Source organism: Manis pentadactyla, chromosome 5, assembly GCF_030020395.1.
Source record: "Manis pentadactyla isolate mManPen7 chromosome 5, mManPen7.hap1, whole genome shotgun sequence".
In the NCBI taxonomy this organism is placed as follows: domain Eukaryota; kingdom Metazoa; phylum Chordata; class Mammalia; order Pholidota; family Manidae; genus Manis; species Manis pentadactyla.
The window spans coordinates 174702781-174727812 of record NC_080023.1 but is presented as its reverse complement, the minus strand read 5'-3'; the positions used below and the strand labels follow the sequence as shown (position 1 = coordinate 174727812).

The window sequence follows — 25032 nt, the reverse complement described above, 5'->3', positions numbered from 1 at the left end:
AAGCTTCCGGCATCCTAGTGAATGTGACAAAGGATCTCAGCCATGGGTAGCCACCACGCCACTGGGCTTGTGTCTCCATCTCCCTTCCGACATTGCGCTCTCGTTACCGAGAGTGCCGTCACGCTGAATAAGTAAGTGGTGTCATGCCTCCAGTGAGCGAGCACACGCCGCAGACAGAGAACCATCTGCTTCGCCAGGAAAAACACCACCGATTACTGGGATTTCACTCTCCAGTGTCCATTTTCTCTCTTTTGCTCACGTCCCCCACCACGGATGTATATTTTAGGGTTCATAGCAAGCCCTTCCTCTGCATGACCCCAAACCTCCTGCTGGCTCAGCTGATGCACTTGGGACCTCACAACCCATCGTTCCATCTGGCAGAAGCTTCCCAGCACACGTCTCTGAGTGTTTCACGCTTCGTGCGGCACTGCACACAGTTACAGATTGATCAGTAAAACCCAATTCCACGGCCCAGCGCTTGTGTTGGGCTCAGCAGAAACGTATTCTGCCAGCTCTCTGACTCTCTGTGCCTCTACTTAATGTCAGGGCAATCAGGCATCCAAGTATGAATTTTCACCATCTTCCCATTTCCACTCTGAAAATGGATCCTACGTTTTCTAATCCCTGTCCTTTAACTCATGTACTTTCATTAACTAACTCATGTACTTTCATTAACTAAAACAGCCATTTTCGTTACAGTGTGGTATTTGGGACAGGCAACAAAGAGACGAATGAAACAGAATGGAGGGCCCTGAAATGAACGCCAGGTATAAACGGGATGTTAAAATGTAGCAGATAGGTGAGAAAAAAAGTGGATTATTCCAGGGGTCTGCAAGCTTTTTATGTAAAGGTTCAGAGGATAAACATTTTAGATTTTGCAGGCCACATACAATCTCTACTACATATGTTTCTTCCAATTTCGAAGGTTACATATATATGATACATATATTTATTCACATACACTATTACATTATTTTTATACATAGTGTTTTTAAATATATGCTAAGTAACGTTTTAAAAATGCAAAAACCATGCCTAGCCCATGAAGGCATGCAAAAACAAAAGTCAAATGTAATCCATGGCCCATAGTTTTCTACATGAACAAAAATAAAAATAAATCCTCCCTTACATTTTCTACCATGTAGAAAGAGTATATATTTTTTCTATGTGTGACATTGGAAGATTGAGAGTAAGGAAAGATTTCTCAGACAAGAACAGAAAGTAATAATCAGAAAGGAAAAGATAGCTTCATTTGACTACATCAAAATATACTTCTTGATGATAAAAGAATCCTAAGTTAAAAAAATAAGATGTCCATTTCCAACAGTACAGAGGGCTAGCTACTCTGACTACCACTATATTCACTTTTATATTGAGAAAACTAAAATGCAGATTGAAATGTAAAAATGTTTAAAACTTATATTTGAATGTATTAGTGTTCTGACTAGAATGTAAGATATATTTAAAAGTCAAAAACCAAGCAAAAACTGAAAGCTAAAAAGGTAAGAGAACTTTCATTTTGAGGGCATTTGCCAAACCAGGTGAACTTGATCTTCTGTTTCTATGGTCTGGAAGGATCAGGATTCAAACCCAGAATCTACCCTAGGTGAGAGTCAAGTGGAAGACCCAGCCTCTACTCCTGCAGAAGCTGAGACCTTAGAGGATCATGCCTTCAATATACGGGTGAATTACAAATATTACACCCTACCCACACCACGGCTACCTGCCTAGAGGAATTAAAAAACTCCAATCTTGCCAATGGCTGAAGGGGGCAGTTTTCTCTTGCTAATTTCATAACAACAAGACAGTCTTCTCATGGGTTTGCCATCTGAATTCACACTACCCAGTGACATGAAAACACCTAAAACCAAGATTTTTATTTAAAGTAGTGTCCAGTGGAAGCCTCCAGGCACCTAGCGGAAAAAAAATCAAATCATTACCGAGAAACCCACCTCCAACCCAAGTCTCAAAGCTCTAAAAAAATCTCAGCTCACCAAAAACAAGGAAACAAGTTACCGTAAGTAAGAGCTAACACATAAAACAGAGTCCAACATGCCAAGACTCCTATGCTGGCATTATCAGATGCAAAATTAAGTGTGTTATTTTTAAAGATTGAAAGTTAGAGCAAATATTACAGAAATAGAAAAAACAATCCTAAAATTCATATGGAACCAGAAAAGACTCTGAATAGCCAAAGTAATCTTGAGCAAGAACAAAACAGATTTTAAAGTACTTTGCAAAGCTACAGTAATAAAAACAGACCCATCAACCAATAGAACAGAATAGAAAGCCCAGAAATAACCCGCACATTTATAGTAAACTGAGCTTCAACAAGGGGGGCAAGAATACACAATAGTAACTTCAATAAATCGTGCTGGGAAAACTGGATTTCTACATGCAAAACAATGAAATTGGACCCTTGCTTAACACCATGCACAAAAATCTAACTCAGAATGGACTAAAGACTTAAACATAAGACCTGAAACTGTATAACTCTTAGAAGAAAACATAGAGGAAAACCTTCTTGATGGCGGCCTTGGCAATGTTTTCTTGGATATGACACCAAAACACAGGCAACAAAAACAAAAATAAACAATGGGACTACTTCAAACTAAAAAGCTTCTGCACAGCAAAGGAAACAATCAGCAACATGAAAAGGCAACATAGAGAATGGCAGAAAATATTTGCAAACAATATATCCAATAAGAGGTTAATACCCAAAATACATAAGGAGCTCATACAACTCAACAGCAACAATACAAATAACCCAATTTTTTTTAATGTACATTTCTCCATATGTGATATACAACTGACCAAAAGGTATGTGAAAAGGTGCTCAACGTCACTAATAATCAGAGAAATGCAGATCAAAATCACAGTGAGATATCACCTCACACCTGTTAGGACGGTTGTCATCACAGACACACACACAAAAAAGACAAGTGTTGGCAAGGATGTAAAGAAAAGGGAGTCCTATACTCTGTTGGTGGGAATGTAAATTGGTATATCCACTTTAGAGTATGAAAGGTCTTCAAAAAGCTAGAACTAGCATTTGATCCAATAATCCCACTTCTGGGTAAACATCAAATAAACTGAAATCAGGTTCTCGAAGAGTTATCTGCACACCTATGTTCACTGCAGGATTATTTACAATAGCCCAGATACAGAAACAATCCTAATGTTTACCCACAGATGAATGGACAAAGAGAATGTGGTAAATACACAACACAATATTACTTAGCCTTAAAAAAGAAGGACATCTTCCATGGGCTACAATATGGATGAACTTGGAAGACATTATGCTAAGTGAAATAAGCCAGATGCAGAAGAACAAATTCACAATCCCACTTATATCAGGAATAAACCTGACAGAGTAGATGGTGGTTACCAGGGGCTGGAGGGAGGGGGAACCAAGGAGGTATTGCTTAAAGGGTACAGTTTCACTTCTGCAAAGTGAATAAATCCTAGAGATCTACTATACACCACGGTGCACATGGTTAGCAATACCATATTACATACTTAACATTGTAAGCAGGTAGATGTTATGTCAAATGTTCTTATGAAAAAAAAAGGAAGGTAAGAAACTTTTAGAGATAATAGGTAAGTTTAGGACATTGTGGTGATGGTTTCACAAGTGTATGCTCATCAAGATATATACATTAAATATGTATAGCTTTTATGTATGTCAATCATACCTCAGTTAAAAAAAACAAAGAGCAAGACATTATAAAAATGATCAAGAAGATTTGAAAAATAATTAAATGGAACTTTTTGGAAATAAAATGTAATACACATTAATGATTAAATTTAAAACTCAACAGATCAATAAAAGCAGGGGGACCAATTCAGAGGCCAGTGAAATAATCCAGGGACTTCTTCTGACCAACATGGTGTTCTGGATTTATCCTCCCAAATAAAAACCTAAGACTGGACAAGTGTACAAAATGATGGTTTTTCAGGACATTGGACATCTAGAAATTTCTGAAAGCAGTGATCCCTGAGAGAAGAGAAACAAATGAGGTAAACTTTATGATTGCCTCCACGGACTGGTAGAGCAATTTTCCAGATCCAGTCCCATTTGTTGAAAAGACTATTTTGTCCACTGAATTTCCTTGGAAGCCTCATCAAATGTCAATTGGCCATATTTAGGTGTTCTGTTTCTGTACTCTCTGTTCTCTTCCATTGATCTATTTGTCTGTTTTGATGCAAATACCACACTGCCTTGAATATGTTTGCTTTATAGTCTTAAACTCAGATAGTATAATCAAAACAGGCTGTGGTGTTTGCATCAAAATGGACAAATAGGTGAATGAATAGTGCTGGAACAATTATATATCCGCAGGCACAAATAAGGACTTTGATCTATGTACCATATCACATACAAAAATCAAGTGAAAATCAACAACATGAATGTTAAACCTAAAAGTACAAAAATTTAGAAGACCGTTTCTGTGGCAATGAGTTAGGCAAAGAATTTTTAGTTATGATAGCAAGAGCACAATACAAAGAAAAGAATGATAATTGGACTTCATCAAAATTTTATGTCTGCTCTTTGAAAGACACTGTTTAGAAGAATAAAACCCCAAGACACAGATTGGAAGAAGATGTTTACAATTCACATATCTGATAAAAGCCTTATTACCAGAATATATAAAGAACTCTCAAAACTCAGTAAGAAGAAAGCAAACAACCCATTTTTATAATGGGCAAAAAATTTTAACAGACAGTTCCCCAAACAAGATACATGACAAGGAAGTATATGAAAAGATGCTCAATATCATTAGGGAAATACAAATTCTCAGTAATAATATTCTATTCCACATACATTAGAATGACTAAAATTAAAAAGAATGGCCATACTAAGTGTTGGAGAAGATGTAGAGAAACTGGAACTCTCATACACTGCTAGTGGAGATGTAAAATGATACAACCACTTTAGAAAATAGTTGGGCAGCTTCTTAAAAATTAATCGTGCATCTATGATATGATGTAAACATTCCACTCTTGGGTATTTATCCAAGAGAATTTAGATTATATATCTATACAAAGGCTTGCATATGAATATTTATAGTTTTTATTTGTAACACCCCAAAACTGAAACCAACAAGTGAATGAATAAACAAATTGTGACATATCTACTCAATGTCTTACTACTTAGCAATAAAAATGAATAAATTATTGATACACATAACAACATAGACAAATCTCAAAATAATCATGCTGAGTGAAAAAAAGCCAGGACCCCCAAAAAGAGTATATATTGTGCTATTCTATTTCTATAAACTTATAGAAAAAGTGAACTACTCCACCATGACAGAAAACACATCAGTGGTTACCTGGGGATGGAAGGGCATCAGGGTGGGTAGGAGGGAGGGATTACAAAGGGACACATGGAAACTTGGGAGATTATGTATATTTTCATTATCTTAATTGTGCTATTGGTTTCACAGGTGTGTACATATATCAAAACATTAAATTATACACTAAAATATGCATATACTAAAATTAAAGATATCTCAATAGAGCTTTTCAGAAAAATAACTCAGTGGCTGAAGAAAAATCAATAAAATGTTAAAGATAAATCTGAACAAAGTACCTAAATTGTAGCACAGAGAGACAGTTATTGAAAATAGAAGTTAAGAGACAAAAAGATCTACGACACATTATTTCCCTGCTGCAGAAAGAATGAACAGCAAATGGGGCAGAGGTCACATTTGAAGAATAATGGCTGGGGATTTTCTCGGTAGACATCGATCCACAAATCATAAAAGACCAATGGATTCCTAATGGAATAAATGAAAGTAATATATGCCCATATATGTCAAAGCAAAACTACAGAACACTAAAAATGAAAAGAAGATTTTAAAGGTAGCAAGAGTTAAAAGACCTTCCAAAGACGGATGAGCAGACCAATAGCTGACTTCCCCACCGAAGAATGGAAGCCAAATGGCAATGCAGTAATAATTGTGACCTGCTGAGAGGGAACACCGCCAACCTAACACTGTATACCCAGCAAAACTAATTTTTAACAAGGATGAAATAAGTTTACTTTCAGACTAATAAAAACAGATTTTTCTTCCCTGAAGGCATTTCTAAAGAATGTGCTTCAGACCTGAAGAAAACAGCCCTAGAAGAAAAACCTGGTATGCCGAAAAGAAGGAAAAGACAAGAAAGATATTTGCAATTAGCACGTAAATAGAAATGAATGGACATGAAAAGACAAAAAAAAACAGACTTGGAAAAATACTGGAGGTATATATAACAGGCAAAGAACATATACAAATCTAGAATATCTACTGAATTCTACAAATTCTAGGTGGACAAAATATTAAAAATTTGCTAATAACAAACAGCAAGACCATGGGAATGGGACAAACTCTCACTCACAACTGGAGAAAATGTAAAACAATCACCGTGCTGGCAAGTGACTTGGCAGTAACTTGTAAGGTTGAAAATGTGATTGTCTTATAACCTGCAACTCCCCTGCTACGTAGATTTCTTAGAAAACCTCTTGCATTGTGTTTAAGCAAGCATGTACATGCATGTTCATTGCAAAGTCAGCCAAAAAATTCTGGAAACAATTTAAATGTCCATAAATAGGAGAATGAAAAATGAAATGTGTTGAACTCATGATAACATTCTACAGCAATTAAGATGAATGAATTTGATCTGTAAGTACCAACATGGCTAGAGCTTCAAAGCCACGGTACGGAGTTTAAAAATCAAACTGAAGAATGACACATTCAGTATAATATTTATACACATATTTTAAAAACAAAACAACATTATTAGTGGAGATACTGATTTCTAAGTATAAAAACATGGATTGAAACCATCAGTACCAAATACATAAAACTGCCATAATTACCTTTCTTGTTTTACTTATATTTAATTTTATATGACATATAAAGTAGTATTTTATTTGTTTTTTTTAAGGCTCAGAAAGAAATATGACAAAATGTTAATGTCTGTTAATTCTGGCTCATTACCAAGGAATCTGCTTATATATTTTCTGAACTTCCCTGTACTTCTAAATTTTCTTTTTCAAAAAAGAAGAGAAAGAGAATAGATAGTCTGAGACATGAATTTCACCACCCTCTGTGAGCTAAGGCCTACAGGGGAATCACCACTACAGTATTTAATTTTCTGCAGAACATTAAGACAACTGAAGTGAAAATGGGGATGTGAATTAAAAAATAAGTTTCATTCTTGAGGAGAGAACACACGAGCTGATAAAATCATAGACAGCTAGAGATCTGTGCCCACATGCACATGTGAGTGGGCAAGCAGCCATGTACCTTGATACACACATGCATGCATATAGTCATGCGTACATTGTGGATAGACAGGTAGATAGGCAGTGTGGCACCAGAATAATGGCCCCCAAAGATGTCCACACGCTAATCCCCAGAACCTGTGGATATGTCATCTTCCACGGCAAAAGGGACTTTGCAAATGCACCTACGGGTACAGACCTCAAAATGATGAGAGCACCTGGATGAGCCCAGTCTAACCACATGAGCCCCTCAGAGTGAAAGAAGCAGCAGAGGACTGGGTCGGAGACATGAGACTGAGAAGGAGGAGAGGTTTGAAGTATAGGAAGAGCTCAACCCATCCTTGCTGTTTCAGGAGATGAAGGAAGGAGGCCAAGAGCGGGAGCAGAGGTTCTGCCAACAACCCACGTGAGCAGGAAACTGATTCTCCCCTGGAGCCTCCTCAAGGGATCACAGCCTGCAACACTGGGATGACTTTAGTCCGGGAAGACCTGTACTGATTTCTAACCTACGGAATTATAAAATAATACACTTACGTTCTGTAAAACAGCATACCAAGTTGGTAATTTTTTATAGCAACAGCAGAAAACCATATAGACAGATGATAATTGATAGATGATACATGATAGAAAGATGGATAGATGATGATAGATGAATAGAAAAATGGATAGATAGATGATAGATGGATGGATAGTTAGAGAGAGCTGACTTCATTAAATTGAAGATGGTTGCTGCTCACGGGGCACGCCACCCTTCCCCCTCTCCCCACATCTCCTGGGACCCTGATGATGCCTGAAAACCACAGGCATGTCAGCTGCCATTCAGATGTAATTTAGTGCCTCCTCCATGTCAATCCACGTGTGAGACACTAAGAAAGAGGGCAAGGCCACATGCCAACATTCCTGTGCTCCCAGCAGGCATGGGCAGCTGCTCTTTGCTCTGCCTGGCATTCCTTCCCCCGCTCTGAGAACAGCACCCAAACTTTCCCTTGGGGCAGGGGCCATCGTCAGCCTCACCTGGGAGCACATTAGAAATGCAGAATCTGGGGCCCTGCCCAGATCCTCTGAATTCAACCGAGCCTCACGAGAAAACTCCGGGTGATTCTCGGGCTTGCTGCACACCGCGGAGCACTGGGGCAGGCAGCTGGGCCCGCAGGCTCTGGAGTGGGACCTGCTGGTTCAGTCGGGGTCCTGGAGGTGTTCACCTGGTCTCTCTGGGTCGCAGTTTCCTCATGAGGAGAAAACTGAGGAGTCACTGTGCGGGGCCCCCAGCAATGTTCGCCATGGACACATGGTCCTGGCAGACAACTGAAATGGAAGCAGGGGCCTCACCCACAGACACAGCCAGAGGGCATGTCACCGCCAGCCACTGAGGGTCTGAGCAGCCGTAGGGAAGAACTGAGACTTTGCATTACCTGTTGAAGAATACCCAGGCTTTGGATTAAATATTGACAGTAGCAGGGGAAGGCTAGAGCATTCCAGGAAGGGCAGGATGTTGGGGGTGGAGTCAGGTGCAGGACCGCATCAGGGGTCTAGGTTTGGAGTGCCAGAGGATGGGAAAGGATAGGACAGTATGAGGTCACAGAGCAGGAGTGGAGGAGACCGTGGGAAAATGAGATTGAGAAGCTTCCTTCAGGGCAGGAGAGGTGGGGGTTGGTTGAAGAATTTTCTTTTTAACTTGTACACATTGGATTGCCTGAAGGGTTTGAGCAAAGGAGCAAGAAAATCAAAGAATGACATGTAGAAGGAGTGGTGTTAAAATCCACGTCCCCTGCATGCATCATCAGCAGATTATGCGCGGGCACATATCACAGAGAAAAGCCAGGAGGGGCATACACCTGAGAGCTAAGGGCAATTCTCTCTGCGCGATGGGATTCCTAGGATGTTTCACTGTTTTCTCTTTGCGCATTTTCTAACTTTTCTGCAAAGGACACGCATCGCTTGCATAATTAAAAAAGCAATAAAAGCTGTAAATAATTAACACGCTCTATCTTCAGGACTTAAACCAGAAGGATGTGTTTTCAACTGTTATTTCAAATATTTGCTGGATTCCTGGCCTTAGAAAGGCACCATTGAAAAGTACACAGTCAGTGGGTCAGAGTGGTAGAGAGGTGCGGAACAGCCCAAATCCTTTAACCATGGAACTCTAGACTCTAGACAGGAGCTCTTTTTCTGGAGCACAGAGGTGCCTTTGGAATCCCATATGAGGTTTTCCCTGGGGTTCACAGAGGTGCCTTTGGAATCCCATATGAGGTTTTCCCTGGGGTTCAGAGAAATTGCAACCTGCAATTCCTGACACTATGGGCACATGTGGAAGTGACAGAGGTGGCCCCACACCCTACCTTTTGGAGTTGATGCTCAGCTTTCTCTGCTTGCTGCTGCCACGTGGCATCTTCACCTTCCTACAAGGCACTCCTTTCTTCCATTCTGGCTCAGACACCTGGTCCCAGGACACCATCCTTGGAGCTATTGGGTAGGAGAGCTGAAAATACCAGGCATGTTGGCATCACATTGTTCAAAGCGTCATAGTGGGAATACACAGAAAGGTTCTCTTTTTGCAGACAGAATACCTGTCTGAGGAAATCAAGGTACAGAAATGCCACATCACCAAATGGTCAGAGCATTCCTGGCCAGAAACCTACCCGGCTGGATCCACAGAGAAAAGCCCAGACCCTCAGTGCTGATGGCTTAGGGAATGCCACAGCCAGCTTGTGTTCCTCCCCCAACTCTGCCTGTCCAGGAACCCCCATGCCTAACACATTCTTTACTAACCCACTACTCTCAGGATAAAGGATGCCACCACCCCCTCAGGCTCCATCTAAGAGGAAAGCCTGCCAGGCTCAAGAGTCCAGGCCCTGTCATGGTTCCATGTTAAATTAGAACAGAGGCTCCAGGACCCCCTTTACTTGCCCTGGGTCAAGACATCCCATAGCAGGGCATTGCCCTCAATTATGAAACCTAGATGCATGGACTCGCTCTCACAGTGGGACCATAAACTTATCATTTAATTACCAAGTGAGAACTCTGCAGAGTACCTGGCAACTTTCCCTTTTCATCACTGCTCCCAGGAAGCTCGGAGGTAAATTGAATTGGATCACAATAATTATTCCTCCAGAGTCCCTGGTACCATAACTCTCTCCTTTTAAGAGATGGTGTTTTGCCTGGAGTCTATCTTGCCATAAGAGTTTTTGTGTTGTAATCTTAGATTACCCAGAGAACTCTCCCAGGCAGCATTTCTTTCCCTTTTTGTCTCTGTTACCAGGAGGCTCAGAGTTAAATTTTATGCCTAGTTATGAAAAATATCTGACCCACAATCTTGGGTACATTAATTCTTTCCTTTGAAATTTTTTTTTCATGATTTTCTTTTGTTTTGTCTTGCATTTTTGGCCTTTATTCTCTCCTGCCCTATATGTGGTTGCCCCAGCTTCCCTGGGGAGCAGGATGAGAAGCATTATGGTAGACAGCAGATGCTACAAGGGTGGCTTCATGCTTTCTCTTCATCATGACTAGTCCTGCCTCATCAGGGTGCTCTCCCCACCCTTGGGGCCCTGGAGCAAAGCCGGCTGTTACCTTGGATGTCTGCGCCTGCCCTTCTCCTGGGCTTGTCCTGGTGCATCCACCCGACACTGTCCTGCTCACCAGCCAGGCGTCTAGACCCTCATCCGGGGGACTGCCACGGGGGAAGTGCAGTGCAAGGCGCACAGAGGCAGCCTTCTCCTGCTCCCTGGGCAGAGGCAGGCTGCGGCTCAAGCAACACCATGTGAGCCGGGGCTCAGCCGTCAGTGAGGGGAAAGGGCCCTGGGTCCCACAGCTCCCGGGAGACTGTGAGTGGACACACGTGGTCGGCTCAGACCAGCTGGAGGGTGTGAGGGTTGTAAGGAAGGAGCTGTACTGGCAGGAGCAGCAGGAACTGAGCCTGGTCAGGGGCCCTGATGGAGGGCCTTCCGGGGCATTCTCAGGAGGCACCCCCAACTTCCTGTCAGGTGCACAGGGGTTTAGGACACTCCCAGAAAGCCTGATCCTCTCCAGAGTGCTGCCCGTGCCGCAGTGCTGGGTGCCGTGGGTCTCACTCCTCTGGGAGGCATGTGTTGAGGTGGGTGGGAAAGAGGCCATTTCCCTGGGGGCCCCGGAGGCCAGGCCGTGAGACTTCCTGGGGGCTGAGGTGCTAGTGTCCAAGTCTTCCCCCACTCCTTGCTTGGACCAGCTGGGGTCCTCCTTGCAGCCCTCTGTGTCACCTGGGGCCAGGCCTGAGGCTGGGCCAGGAGGCAGGAACGTCTGCAGCCCAGACGCCGTGAAGGAAGCCTGATCCTCAGGCCACCCTGTCCTGCAGACAGCGTCCTGGCTGTGTCCCGGCCCCTGGGCAACAGACGGTGGTGGTGGTGATGAGTGGGTCACTCCCTGAGGGGACCTGAGGAGGTACTTGGGGGGGAAGGTAGTGTCTGCCACAGCAGTGAGGACGCCGGGAGCCTGAAGCTGGGCAGCCAGCTGGGAGGGGCACCCGGGGGCTGCAGCTGCAGGACACGGCAGAGGCTCCTGGTCCCTCAGCCCCACCTGCCTCAGGGCTGCAGAAGAAGCAACGGAGCAGGCACAGGTGGCCTCCGGGGGCTCGCCCGGCTGCCTAGCCCTTCCACTCACGGTGCAGTGGGCACTCGTGTGCAGACCCCCTGGCGTAGTCCTGGGTTCACTGTCCTGGTTCTGAGATGGCAGGGAGGTGGCTTGCGTGGGGCCCTCTGGGGTCTCTCCTACCGTCCCCGGAGGCTCCGACTGCTCCTGGGAGCTCAGCTCCTGCACCTTCAGCTTCTTCCTCTCAGAGGGGAGCTTGCCCTCTGCAGGCTGAGGCTCCCCAGAGCAACTGCTGGGCCACCTGGGGACAGTGTGGGCTCGCTCACAGGCCTCCTTTGCGCCGCCCCCTGTGCACGTGCTGCTTTCCGGCTTGGGGTCTGTGGAAACCATCCTGGGGGCACGTAGGTCACTTCCTTTCAAGGAATCAGGTGCTGGGAGCAGCTGTCCCTCCAGCTCCAGGCTGTCCAAACAGGTGGATTCTGTGCAGCTGAGGGTGGCAGGGGAGGTGGCGCTGTGTGCCCTGGGCTGGTTGCCGCCTCCTGCTCTGGCCACCGTCTCCCTCTGCTCGGGGGCTGGTGAACTTCCCCAAGGCCCCAGCTTGGCCCCTACAGAGATGTCCCCACAGTCAGGGCTCCCCCCATCCTGGGAGGGGACTGCGGCCTTGCCCCCTGCTGCCTCTTCCTGGAGGGCAGGGTCCAGCTCTGTCCCACTGCCTGCTCTCACCTCCCTCACCTTCTTGGCCCCATGGTGGCTGGTGTTCATTTTCTGGTAGATTCTCTGGAACGTCTCATTCCCGTACATTTGCCACTTCTCCTGGGAAAACATCTTCAGCTTCCTCTGGCTGCCTTTTTTCCCGGCCCCTCTGCCCTTGCCAGCCGCCCGCTCCCCGGCAGCAGGCCTCCCTCCAGCCGCGTCCTCTGCAGGGGCCGGGGTATCTCCACTGGGGAGACACGGCAGATCTTCCACTGCCGCTTGTCTGACCAGGGCCCGGGGGTGGCCGCTGGGGACGTTCGACAGCCGGGTGGGCATGGGCCTGGGGCTCGGCGGCTTCTGCCTCCTGGGCCAGGCGTCCCAGGGCTCGGGCGGCCCCTGCCACGTCCTGGTGCCCTCGACGACGGGCAGCGAGTTGCTCCTGGTGACGGGGATGCACCCCACGGTGGAGGAGAGCTGCGTGGGCACGGAGTGGCAGAAGCGGGGCCGCGCCCTGTCCAGGAGGGTGGAGCGGGCAGGGCAGAGGGCGGCAGGCCTCCTGCGGCCCGGCTCCAGCGCCCGGAGGTCGAAGTGGAAGGAGTCCTTGTAGGTGTAGGGCATGGGCAGGTCGATGCTGCCCTGCTTGGACAGGACCGTCTTGCGCGGCCGCACGTTGTCCAGCTGCGGGTCGTTCACCACGGCCTGGTTGTGGGAGATGAGCCGCGAGATGCGCTCCTCCAGCCGCTGCTTCTCCAGCTCCAGGCGCGGCCCCGGCGCCGCCTCGCCCTCGGACCCGGCGCCGTGCTCGGACGGGCCGTGCAGGGGGCTGGCGGGCGCCGGCGGCGGCTCGGCGCTGTCCGAGCGGGACAGGTAGCCCGAGTCGGTGCTCTCGCACTGCCGCAGCCGGCCCTCCGCGGCGCGGGCGGCCCACGGCTTCTCCGAGGGCGTCGCGGGCTGCGGCGGGGGGCCGGGCCTGCCGCCCGGGGACCTCTGCTCGAGCGGCCTGCGCGGGGGCTGCGCGCCGGCCAGGGGCAGCCCGGGGCCCGCGGCCGCAGGGGCCGCGCCGTCGGCAGGCGGAGGTCCGGCCTCGGCGCTCAGGCCCAGGTCGCCGGCGGAGGGAGCCCGACTCGTGCTGGGGGCGGGGCTCCCCGGCGAGGGGGGCCCGTGAGAGGCGAGCCCCGCGGCCGCGTCGCCCTCCGCCGGGAGGCCGCCCGCGCCGTCGCCCCCCGCGGACAGCCGCGAGTTGCTGCGGTGGGTCTGGGTGCGCCTGTGCTTGTACAGGTTGCTCTGCGTCTTGAAGGCGATGCCGCACGTGGCGCACGGGAAGGGCCTCTCGCCGGTGTGCGAGCGGATGTGCTTCTCCAGCACGCTGGGCTTCAGGCAGTCGCGGCCACAGTGCGGGCACAGGTGCTTGCCGGCGCTCCGCACCTTGCCCGGGCTGCCCAGCGCGGGCCCCAGGCCCGGCGACAGGACGGGCAGAGCACCCACGATGTTCACGGTGAGTGTGGGGGCCGCTGGCTTCCCCACCTGGGTCGGGCCTGGTCCTTCAGGCTGCAGCAGGGGGCTGAGGATGAAGGGCACACCGCCCCTGTCCAGGCTGCCAGTCACCAGGGGGGCGTGTGGCCGGAGGACCCCAGGAGGCACTGTGTGGCACAGAGAGATGGGCAGGGCCTTCAGGAACAGGGCTGGGGCTAGGCCCTGCTCCCGCGGCAGAATGACGGGGCCCAGGGTCAGGTGAGGGGAGGCCTGACGTCCGGGGACCCCTGGGGCTCCCTGAGCAGGAGCTGGCTGGTCCCTGGCAGGTGAGGCAGGGCACATGAGTTCTGGCACCTCCATCCCACATCATCTGGGTGGCCCAAGAAGCCAGGTAACCTGTGGGCAACAGCCGAAATTTACCAGGGGAGCCTCCCTTCTCTCATCCTTCCTGCCCCCACCAGGCATTTCATCACCCCCCTGAAGCCTGAGGGCAGCCCCGCAAGGAAAGTACTCTTAGCCTCAGGTTAGGAAAGGGGAACCTGAGACTCACGGGGCAGAAGAGACCTGTGCAGCTGAAACATGGCAAAGCAGTATTTGGACCCAGGTCTGTCTGAATCCTGTCCCTTATTTAACATGTCCAAGGGGAACTCTTGATCCCTACCCTCTACACAGGTCTGTGGCAGGCTTGTCACTGTCCTACCCCCACACCCAGCACAATGCCACTTGCAGAAGAGACACTCAGCAAATACTCTGACTTCGTGAAAAAGAAAGGTTGTGTAGCTCAACAAGATCCTCAAAATCCACTGTGATCCCATGTAGTGGGGCAAGTCCCTTTCCTCATCTGGGACTCACCTTCCAGATCTGTAAAATGGGCAGAGAATCAGTATCTCCTTAAGACCCCTCCCACTCTGGAATTTTGAATCTGTGCTGTTGGATGAGGGCAATAGATGAAAACTGACCTGAGGGGAATCTTACCAAATTTAACAAATGAAAATACAGGCACCTCAGCTTAATTTGAATTTCAGACAATAAAGCATAATTACTTAGTATAAGTATCTTGCATGGGTCATGCTTATAGTACACAATTGTTCATAATTGATCTGAAATCTAAATGTAACTCAGCATCCTGTTTTTCATCTGGCCACCCCACCAGGAAAAGGGGTGCTTCCTCAACCTCAGGATTAGGCTTGGGTCTTTGCTCAAACGTGGGGCTTCCAAAGCCCCTCCAGATCCAGCCGGACACAGTATGCTCTTTAGTTAGGAAATGAAGCTAGAGAGACCGAGATATGCTCTTCAGAGAGATGGACCTATGCTTTTTAAACCATGGGAGAGAAAGCCAGATGCAACGGGAAAATGTCAGACAGGATCATGGCTATGGAACTGGGGTCCCTAGATCCTTCTTCAAGCACCTATCCCCCAGGAGCTCCATAAGCATCTCACAATTCAGCTGCTTACGAAAAAGAAATCCAAATTCCAACTTTCAGCAGCAAGATTGTTCAAGCAGGGTAAGGTGAAAGCAGTGGCATGCTAGAGCCAGCTCACACGGGCTCATATGGGCTCATACCAACTCACACTGGCTTATGAGAGCTGAGAGTTAAGTTTTAAGGAGTTTTGTATGCCAGTTGTCAAACATGCCCACAATTAAAAGTAAAATTATATAAACTTGAAACTGACATTGTATTAAAAACAAAGGTACTACAACTGATAATCACATGCAAAAGAATGAAGTTGAGCCCCTACTGCACACTATATACAAAAATTAACTTAAACTTGATCAAAGTCATAAATGAAAGAGCTAAAACTACAAAAGTCTTAGAAGCAGATATAAGAGTAAATCCTTACGACCATGGATTTGGCAATGAATTCTTAGAACATATGACACCAGAAGCACAAGCAATTTTCAAAAAGACTAATTGGACTTCTTCAAAAGTAAAAACTTCTGTGCATCAAGAAAGTGCAAGGACATTCCACAGAATGGGAGAAAATATTTGCAAATCATGTGTCTGATATACCCAGAATATATAAAGAATTCTTACAACTCAATGACAAAAATACAAACAATACAATTCAAAAATGAGCAAAAGACTTGAACAGATATTTCTCCAAGATATACAAATGGCCAAATGCAGATATAAAGATGCTCTATTATTAGTCATTAGAAAAGGTAAATTAACCACATAATGAGATATAATTTCACATGAACTAGCATAACTGTAATAATAATAAACTGGAAATAACAAGTGTGAGGATGTAGAGACGTTGCAACACTTAATCACTGATGGTGGGGATTTAAAATGATGCAGCCACTGTGGAAAACAGTTTGGCAGTTCCTCAAAAAGTTAGACATAGAACTACCGTGTCAATCAGCAATTCCACTTCTAGGTATATACTCAAAAGAACTGAAAATATTCAAATAAAAACTTATGTATGAATGTTTGTAGCAGCGCAATTCAGAATAGCAGAACTGTGGAAACAACGCAAATGTCTATCAACTGATAAATGGATAGACAAGATGCAGTCTCCACACAGTGGGATTATATGCAGCCATAAGAAGGAATGAAGCACCGACACATGCCACAACATGAATGAACCTTGAAAACATTATGTTAAGTAAAAGAAGCCAGAAGCAAAAGGTCACATATTGAATGACGCCATTTATATGAAAAGCTCAGAATAGGCAAATTCATAGACACAGAAAACAGACAAGAGTGGTTGCCAGGGGTGGAGAGGGAGAATGAGGAATGACTGATTGATTAGGTTTCCTTTGGCAGTGAGGAAAATTGTGCTGGAACTCGATAGAGGTGGTCGTCCAACATTAGGAATGTAATAAATGCCACTGAATCGTACACTTAAAAATAGTTAAAATGGTGAGTTTAGTTTAATGTGAATTTCACCTCCATAAAAAAGGTACTCAAATAGTCAAATCTCACCACTTACTAATGGTTTTATTATGTTACCGTTATCAATGATCTTGAGGTTATTTATGTTAATTGCACCCGGGTAGTGGAAATGCTACGTAACAGCGTGAGACTCCACATCTCATCTCTTCCCAGCTCTGGGTTCAGTCACGTCATGTTCATGGTTTGGAACTGGCTGGCAAATGTTACAAGTCAGACTTTTGTTTTTTTAATCCTACTCTTCTATTCTCTGTTCCTTCTAACCTATCTGATGTGGATCTCACTGCATGCACCATGCCATCTGCCTCAAAATAGTTGAGATCTTATGCTTTTTTAAGGGAAGATTTAAAGACAGACATCTTTAGTGCTTAGAAGAGGCTACTGGAAATCCTCCTCGTAGGCCCTGCATTCTCTCTACTAGCTGAGGAATGTCAAGGTGCTTGCTGGGGAACCATCAGACCTGAGTTCCTGTCCCTGAGAACTGGTTTGCTGACCAAGATCTCCGAGACCCAGATCCCTCGGCTGAGAACGGGTCACTGGGGCAGAGCTCCTGGGCGATCAGGTGGAATAGTGTACGTGGCACCAGGCGTGGGGTAGGCGCTCACAGTGCCACACCGTCCTGTTTTGAGCTACTAGGCTGTGATTCCTCCCCCACCCTCTCTCCTACTCTTGTCTCTTCCCCGTCAGTCATCTTGGTGGGCTCTATTCATGCCTCTGGGAAGGAGTGTTGTCTCAGGTGGCTTCCCAAAAGAGGGATGTCATTACAAGGATTTTATTTAGGAGGTGACCCAGAAAACACATGGAGGGGAGGGAAAAGCCAGGGTGAAGGAGACTCTATAAAGTGTGTCACTGGGCAAGTCCCCACCCTGGGCAGCTGGGACCCAATCCAGCTGGGGAGCCCTGAGATCATACAGAATACGCACCTCAGTTACCCCCACTGGGGCAAGGGGCTGTTGCCCATCGAGCATTGGTCAGGGAGCAGTGACACGCTTGCACGGCCAGCTGGCTCAGTGCACACACAAGGCTGGCCCTAGTGGCCCCAGAAATCCATTTTTCCCAATCCTCAGGTTAGGGTAGCGCCCCTGGGAGGGGGTGCAAGAGAGGGGAGCCAGGACAGTGGGGAGGAGACCCTCCAGCTTTGGCTTCAGTGGGGACTTGGGTGGCGGGGTGACCTGGCCTGCCTTTGTGGAGCAATCAGGGAAGGCCCCAGAACAGCAGCAAGCGCCCGTGGCCCTCCCCTAGGCAGGAAGGGCGGAGGAAGCCCACGGCTGCTGTGCCTGCAGCTGTGCGGCCCCAGCGTGAATTCCAGAGCACCTAAGAGGGGCCCAGGAAAATGGGTCAGATGGAGGGCGGTGTGCTCCAAGGGGCCCCAGTGGGGGCCTGCATGGGATGAGTGCCACATGCCCCCCAAAACAGGCCCTGCCTGGGGGGAAGGGAAAAGCAGCCCAGAGCTGACTACCTCGGGGTGGGAGGCACGGGGCTTTAAGATAGAAATTCCAGAAAAAGAGTGCTACGTCTCTGACACACCTGCCACGGTTATTCCTTGCTCTCCCTGCAGCCTGTCCTGTGATCACAGCAAAACCGGCACCTTTTAGTAGCAGCTGATCCCTGCTGGCCCGATAATGAGCCAGCTAACACCTTCCTCGGGGGAAACTTTTCTCAGGAAAACTTCGAAGGGCCGCTGCTTATTTTTCTCATTCTGGATCAAGGAGGTGGCAGGCCATGTCATCCCCACTGGACTGACGGGGGATGGGGTTGGAAGGCAGGTGTGACAGAGGAGGCTCCGGAAGGCCACCCGGTCAGCTGGACTCACTGTCCATTGCTGGCCCTCTTGCCATCCCAAAGGCCCGCCACGTGTGTGGCTGCCCACCTCCCTGGAGGCCCCCAAGCTGGTGACATTCTGTGATGCAGGTGTGCGGCCTTATGGGGAGGTGAGCAGAGATACGGGAGAGTCTCAAGAGAAAGAAGTCACTGTTTCCAAAGCCCCCTTTCTCAGAAATGAGGGTCCTGGGCAAAGAAAAAGCATGGACATTCCAGAAATTCTAAAGTCTAAAGAATTCTCTTTTGGGGCCCTGAAAGAGAAAGCCTTGGAGACACACCCTAAATGTGCTGAACAAGTTTAACTTTTCCAGAGGAACCTGGGTGCCCAGCCTGTCTTTTTGGGACAAGTGTCCCAGACTCTAGTCTATCACCTGCTGTGTCATGAGTAGAGACCCCTTAGGTCACACTGCCTCCCATCCCTGGGTACCCGGGGGCTGTTTGGCTAGAACAGCACTGCTTTGAAAGGAGCCATGTGCACAATCATGTGAATGTGCTTAGTGCCACTGATCTACACACTTAAAAATGGCTAAAATGCTAAATCTTATGTTATGTATATTTTACAATTTTTAAGAAGTAAAATAAAAAGGCACCAGGAGAAGAGAAGAAAACTACCTCATTACCAAAGAGCCAAAAACTTACACAAAATCCAGCCCAGGATGTTTACAGCAGCTTTATTATAATTGCTCTAACTTGGTAGCAACCAAGATGTTCTTCAGCAGGTAATGGATAAATCAGCTGCAGTCCATCCAGACAGGGGAATATTACTCAGCATTAAAAAGAAATGAACTGTCAGCCCATGAAAAGACATGGGGGAACCGTCAATGCATACAACTAGGTCAAAAAGCCCATCTGAAAGGCTACCTACTGTACAATTCCAAGCACATGACATCCTGGAAAAGGCAAAACTATGGAGCCAGTAAAAAGATCAGTGGTTGCAGGGGTTTGAGAGTAGAGGGATGAACAAGTGGAGCACAGAGGAGTTTTAGGGCAGCGAAACTATTCTGTGTGGTCCTATTCCAATCGATGCATGTCATCATACACCGGTGCAGACCCATAGAGTGCACAGCGCCCAGAGTGAACCTGAGGGTCAGCTATGGACTTACTAATAACGTTTCATGGTGGCTCATCAGCTGTGCTATACGCACCATGCTAATGCCCCACAGTGATAACAGAGGACCCTGCACGGGGTGGGGGTGAAGCAGGATATGGGCCTCTCCCCTCATTGGCCTATAAACCTAAAACTGCTCTAAAAAAATGCAAGCTATTAATTTCAAAAACTAAGAAAATCTAAATAATTAAAAAAGAGGCTTATCCTAACCAGCCAAGGAATGCAAGCAAGGTGTATACCAGCATGCCATATTTTGCCTAAAGGAGTTTTTAAAAAAAGGCCAACAAATAAATACTTTTAATAGCTGGAGGAAAAAGGGGAGAGGACTGCCTCAGTACCAAAAAGGGACTTTGATTATATTTTCTAAGAACGACTAAAATAAATACATACTATTAATCTTTTAAAATGTGTATCTGTGGGCCGCTAATATGATCTTGCACACTCTAGAGGTGTGGTCCCTACTTTGGGGAACGTGTCTCTAATTTAGCATCATGGCCTGGCACACCCTCAGGCTAGACGCTACGGATAGATCCCATCTGCCCTCGGCCTGTGCCATGGCGTTGCAGTCGCTGCTCCCCGGCCCTCAGGTGTCCAGGTCAGAGCCAGGAGGGCGGAGAGTCAACCAGGGCTGGTTCCGAGGTTGCCCTGTCCTTCACCTGAAGGCCACACTCTTGCCAGGTGGCATCTCTGGCCAGCTGCTCCCCGGGGCCTGGTGTGCCTCGCTTGAAGAAGGAACCCCCCTCCTAGGTGCAGGTTCCAGTTTTGCCATTTACCCACCGTGTGGCTTCAGCAAATTCCTCTAATGTCAAGATTCTTGTTTGTAAGGTGGGCAGAAACAGAGAGGTTTAAACAGATAGTGTCTACAAGCTCTCATCGCACCCTAAGTGCAGAATGAGGGCTGTCTGCTGACAATTGTTAACATATTTCTCCCGTTTTCCTTTTCCAAGTCAGTTGGCCTCACCTTGATGGGCCTGAGGCACCTGTCTGCCTGGAGATGGCTGAGAATCTGCGCAGACCTGAAGCAGGTGTAGCTCAGCCCACCTGCCGACCGTGTGCCAGCCGCTGGCCCCAGGGCTTTACATGTACGAAGTTGTCCAGTCACGTGGCAGGCAGTCCCCCAGGATTATTCCAGCATGGCTGTCCCAGCGAGGGCAAGGAGGCAAAGACAGGAGAGGGGAGAGGACAGAACTGCGCAAGGACAAGCGGTTGGGGGGTCTGTTCCTTCCTAAAGGAGACAGACAGACAGAAACAGCAAGGTAAGCTTCGGCCTTCGGCGTGCACGTCGGACTTCTGGTGAGACAGTCATCTTGAGCCGATGCTCTTAAAAGTGAAACTCTCGTTGACGTTTCAGCCTCCAGAGTGAGAGGCCCCGCGCCCGAAGCTGGGGTGGCCCTAACTGCAATGACTGGTGGCCTTACAAGAAGAGCGAGGGTGCAGGGGTACAACAGAAAAGGCCAGGAGAAGGACCCTTGTGACCACAGCGGCAGGGTAAGGGACGCGGCGCGAGCCTGGGAACCGCAGAGCCCTCCGGAGCCGGGAGAGGCAGGAAGGGCCTCCCCAGAGCCTGCAGAGGGCGCTCAGCCCTGCCCACACCTTGATTTGGGTGTCCAGCCTCCAGACTGGGGGAGGAAGGACACGTTTTGTTGTTTTAAGCCTTCTGATGTGCGGCCTTTGTTACAGCACCCGCAGGACACTACCTGGAAACAGAAGAAAATGCTGCCATTTTCCCGGCCCTGGACGCCGGTGAGGCGGGGGCCAGATGAGGAAGGCAGCCAAGAGTCAGGTTTCAGCCCAGAGCGGAGGTGTAAGCCAGGGAGACAGCAGGCGAGCCCCATCTCCCCACTAGAGGACCCCGTGAGGAGGTGGCCGAAGCAGGCAAGGCCGCGCTGGGGGAGGCCCCCCGGGCCTGAGCTGCCCTGAGCCGCACTGGGCTCCCGTGGGCGGCTCGGGGTCAGCTTGGAGCTCAGAGAGCACTGGGAAGGAGGCATTCACTAGGAAGAACAGCCCTGCAGTGGGAGCCCCCAAGGGGGGCCCAGTGACTGCTAGATGCCCTCTTGAACACACTGGGGGTGGGCAGGCAGAAGGACATGAAAGAAGGGAATTCTAAGGGGCCTGGGCGTTTATTTAACTTGCTCTGCAGAGGGTTCTGTGGCAGATCCGAATCCCACCCCGTCCTTACAAGTGCTATGACCTCAGATGGCCTCGCGAGATCCCTGTGACTCAGTTCCTTATCTGGGAAATGGGGAAATAGTAACACCTCCGCCATAGAGAAGCATGAGCACTAACTGGATGGTCCACGAGCCCGGCCCCACTCCACTCCCCTAGCCTGGAGAACACGGTACCGTCTGCTGCACCGGGTCATCCACCAGGAGCCACACAAGAATGATAGCAACGCTCGAGTTAACAAAGCACTACATTCGCTTAGTGAAATATTGCAAACCAAGAGCAGCAGAATGGAGCCGCACTCTGCAGTCCCCTGCATTAAAGGAAGGATGTGACCATTCCGGCCTGGTGGCCTCTGGTTGCAAACTCATCCTTTCCTCCATTCCGTGTTCACGCAACATCCCCTCTGCACCATGTGCTCGTATGCACGCCTGTGCCCAGCAGGGTAGACCAGTGAACAGCCTGTATAATGGATCTTACAATCCACTTAGGGAGAGAGGTAAGAAATTTTTTAAATAAATTACATAATGTATCAAAAAATGGTAAGTGTTATGGGATAAAATGGAGGATAGTAAGGATGGATAGGAGTGTGGAAAGGGAGTGGGATGGACTAGGAAGGAAGGGTGGGCTGCCACTTTAAATGGGATAGGTCAGGTGAGCCTCGCCTGGAACGTGAGGTCTGAACAAGCCTATGAAGCTAGTGATGGAGTGAGCCATGCTGCTGCCTTGGGGAAGAGTGTTTCTGGTAGAGGGAATAGCCAGTGCAAAGACCCCAAGGTGGGGATGTGCTTGGCAGGCCTGAGACACGACGTACTAAATGTAAAGGAAATGCCAGCTCATAGATGTCAGCTGCCCAGCAATATTTTTGCAATCCTTTTAGGCAAATTTTTCATTTCCCTGGGAAACAACTGCTTTGTTTCAGCTGCAAAATGGGAGAAAATTGTCTGAGTACAAGACCTGTTATCATAGATATAGAGGCACAGCTCTACGTTAAGTGGCAAGTAACAGGCCTGTCTTCATTATTGTTGTGACTACTCCTTTCCTTGATAGCAGATGGAGAAAGCACAGCTTAAAGCTTTATTGTTGGCTGACTGATAGGGTAACACAAAGGTGGGAACCATCATCTAGGACCACACCCCCCTTCCTCTGCAGAACACAACTTTGAAGATAACCTTTGCTAGCTGACATGCACCCCAAGAGCAGCTTCTCTGCTCCAGGCCTGTCCACACTGGAGGTTTATCATGAACCCTTGCAGCTTAGAACACATACAATAAAATGGCGCATAACACTGCAATTTGGGATTGCCAGGCATGCTGTAAAGAGATTTGTTTGCCTATGGTGTGAAATAACATGAGTTAGAATATTGTATTGGTGGTGGTTATTGTTTTATATAATTATGTGATGCAGCCAGGAAAATAACAAACAGATGCAATGCTGAATCCAAGGCAGGATAAGACAAAGGATCCTAAATATTGATGGGATTCAGAGGATTATGGGAGTGAACCTGTATGTATTAAACTGCCCCCTTTGAAAAGACACTGTATAAATAGGCATGCTCTGTAAATATATACCAAGTGCACACTAAATGCAATGCACAGATATGCAGTACTGGGCGCCTGTGGGTTTTACTCATAAAAGGTATGTCGATTAGGATGCAAAGATGATTGTTTGGCTTCAGCAGCACCATCCTGCACTGAATTTTGTTTTGTTAATTAAGGTGCGATTTACGTACAGTGCTAGGCACCCTTTCTTAGAGTATAGTTCTATGAATTTTGATAAACAGATACAGTCATAGAACCACCAACAGAATAGAGATACAGAAAGACACCTTTCCCCCCGCCTCAAATTGCCGCATGCCTCATTTGGTCTGGCCCTTCCTCCACCCCCAGCCCCTGGCAACCGCAGATCTATTTCTGCCCCTATAGTTTTTCCTTTCCAGGATGTCATGTAAATGGACTCATGGACTATGTGGCTTCTTCAGTTTGGTTTCTGTTCTTAGCATAATTCCTTTGAGATCCATCCAAGTTTTTGCCTGTTTCATCCATTTTATCGCTGAGTAGTATTCTGGTATGTGGGTGTGCGACAGTTTGTTTATCCACGTCCCCTCCCTGCTGGGTGGTGTTTGAGGAGGCCTGCACAGAGATTTAGGATGCGCACCACCACCCGACAGCAAAGAGGCCGGCCTTGCCTATGGTGTCAGTGGAGGCCACAGAGGGAATGACAACAAGGCCTCCCAGGGAGGTATCTGTGGTGGCCTCGTGGGGAGCCCGGACTACCACCCTCTCCAGGCAGTGAAGAGGAGCTCGCCCTCCGAGGCAGGCAGCGCGAACGTCCGTCCACCCTCTTCCCCTGCCAAGCAGTATCCAATCAGGCAAGCTAAAACAGAGGGTTTCACCAGTTCAGACTCTCATAATGTTCGAGTTTCAACCCAAACTCCCTGTCATATGAAGGAACAGGAAGATCTCAAACCGAATGAAAAACAAGCCAGAGGGGCCTCACCAGGATGCAGGTGACTTGGGAGTGATCTGACACAGATTTTAGAGCAGCCATCGTAAAAAGGTCTCGGTGAACACTTACAAACATGCTTGAAACAAATAAAAAACAGAAAGTCTCAGCAAAGAAATAGAAAACAAAAGAACAACCAAATGGACATTTTAGAACTGAAAAATACGAAAACTTAAAAAAACCCAGTGGATGGGCTCAACGGGAGAATGGCGGACAGAAAAGGGGTTGGTGAACTTGGAGACAGGACAACAAAAGTTTCCCAACTGGAAAACAGAGAGAGAAGAGGCTGAAAAAAATGAATGGGGCTTCAGGATCTTGTGGGACTAACAAAAGACCCAGCGTTCATGTCAGCAGAGTCCTGGAAGGAGACTGGGCCAAAACCATACTTAAAGAAATAATGGCTGAAAACTTCCTTTTGGCGAAAAGCATAACACTACATATGCAGGAAGCTAGTAAACCACAAACAGGATAAAGCCAAAGAATTCCTCACCAAAACACATCATAGTCAAACTTCTGAACTCTAAAGACAGAGAAAA

At 47.7% G+C, this 25032-nt stretch overlaps 1 protein-coding gene across 3 annotated transcripts in view; it reads right to left on the bottom strand.

Moving 5' to 3' along the window:
• ZNF831 (zinc finger protein 831) overlaps window positions 1-25032 on the bottom strand; it is a 98809-nt gene that overhangs the window by 49714 nt on the left and 24063 nt on the right. For all 3 annotated transcript variants that reach the window (XR_008998042.1, XM_057503120.1, XM_057503121.1), the window contains exons 2-3: window positions 10844-14398; window positions 9616-9755 (exon numbers count right to left, since the gene is read on the bottom strand). Coding sequence is in view for 2 of the 3 variants with exons in the window: in XM_057503120.1 (XP_057359103.1) it covers window positions 9616-9755; window positions 10844-14362 (3659 nt within the window). In the remaining variant the exon portion in view is untranslated. The remainder of the gene's footprint in view (window positions 1-9615; window positions 9756-10843; window positions 14399-25032) is intronic.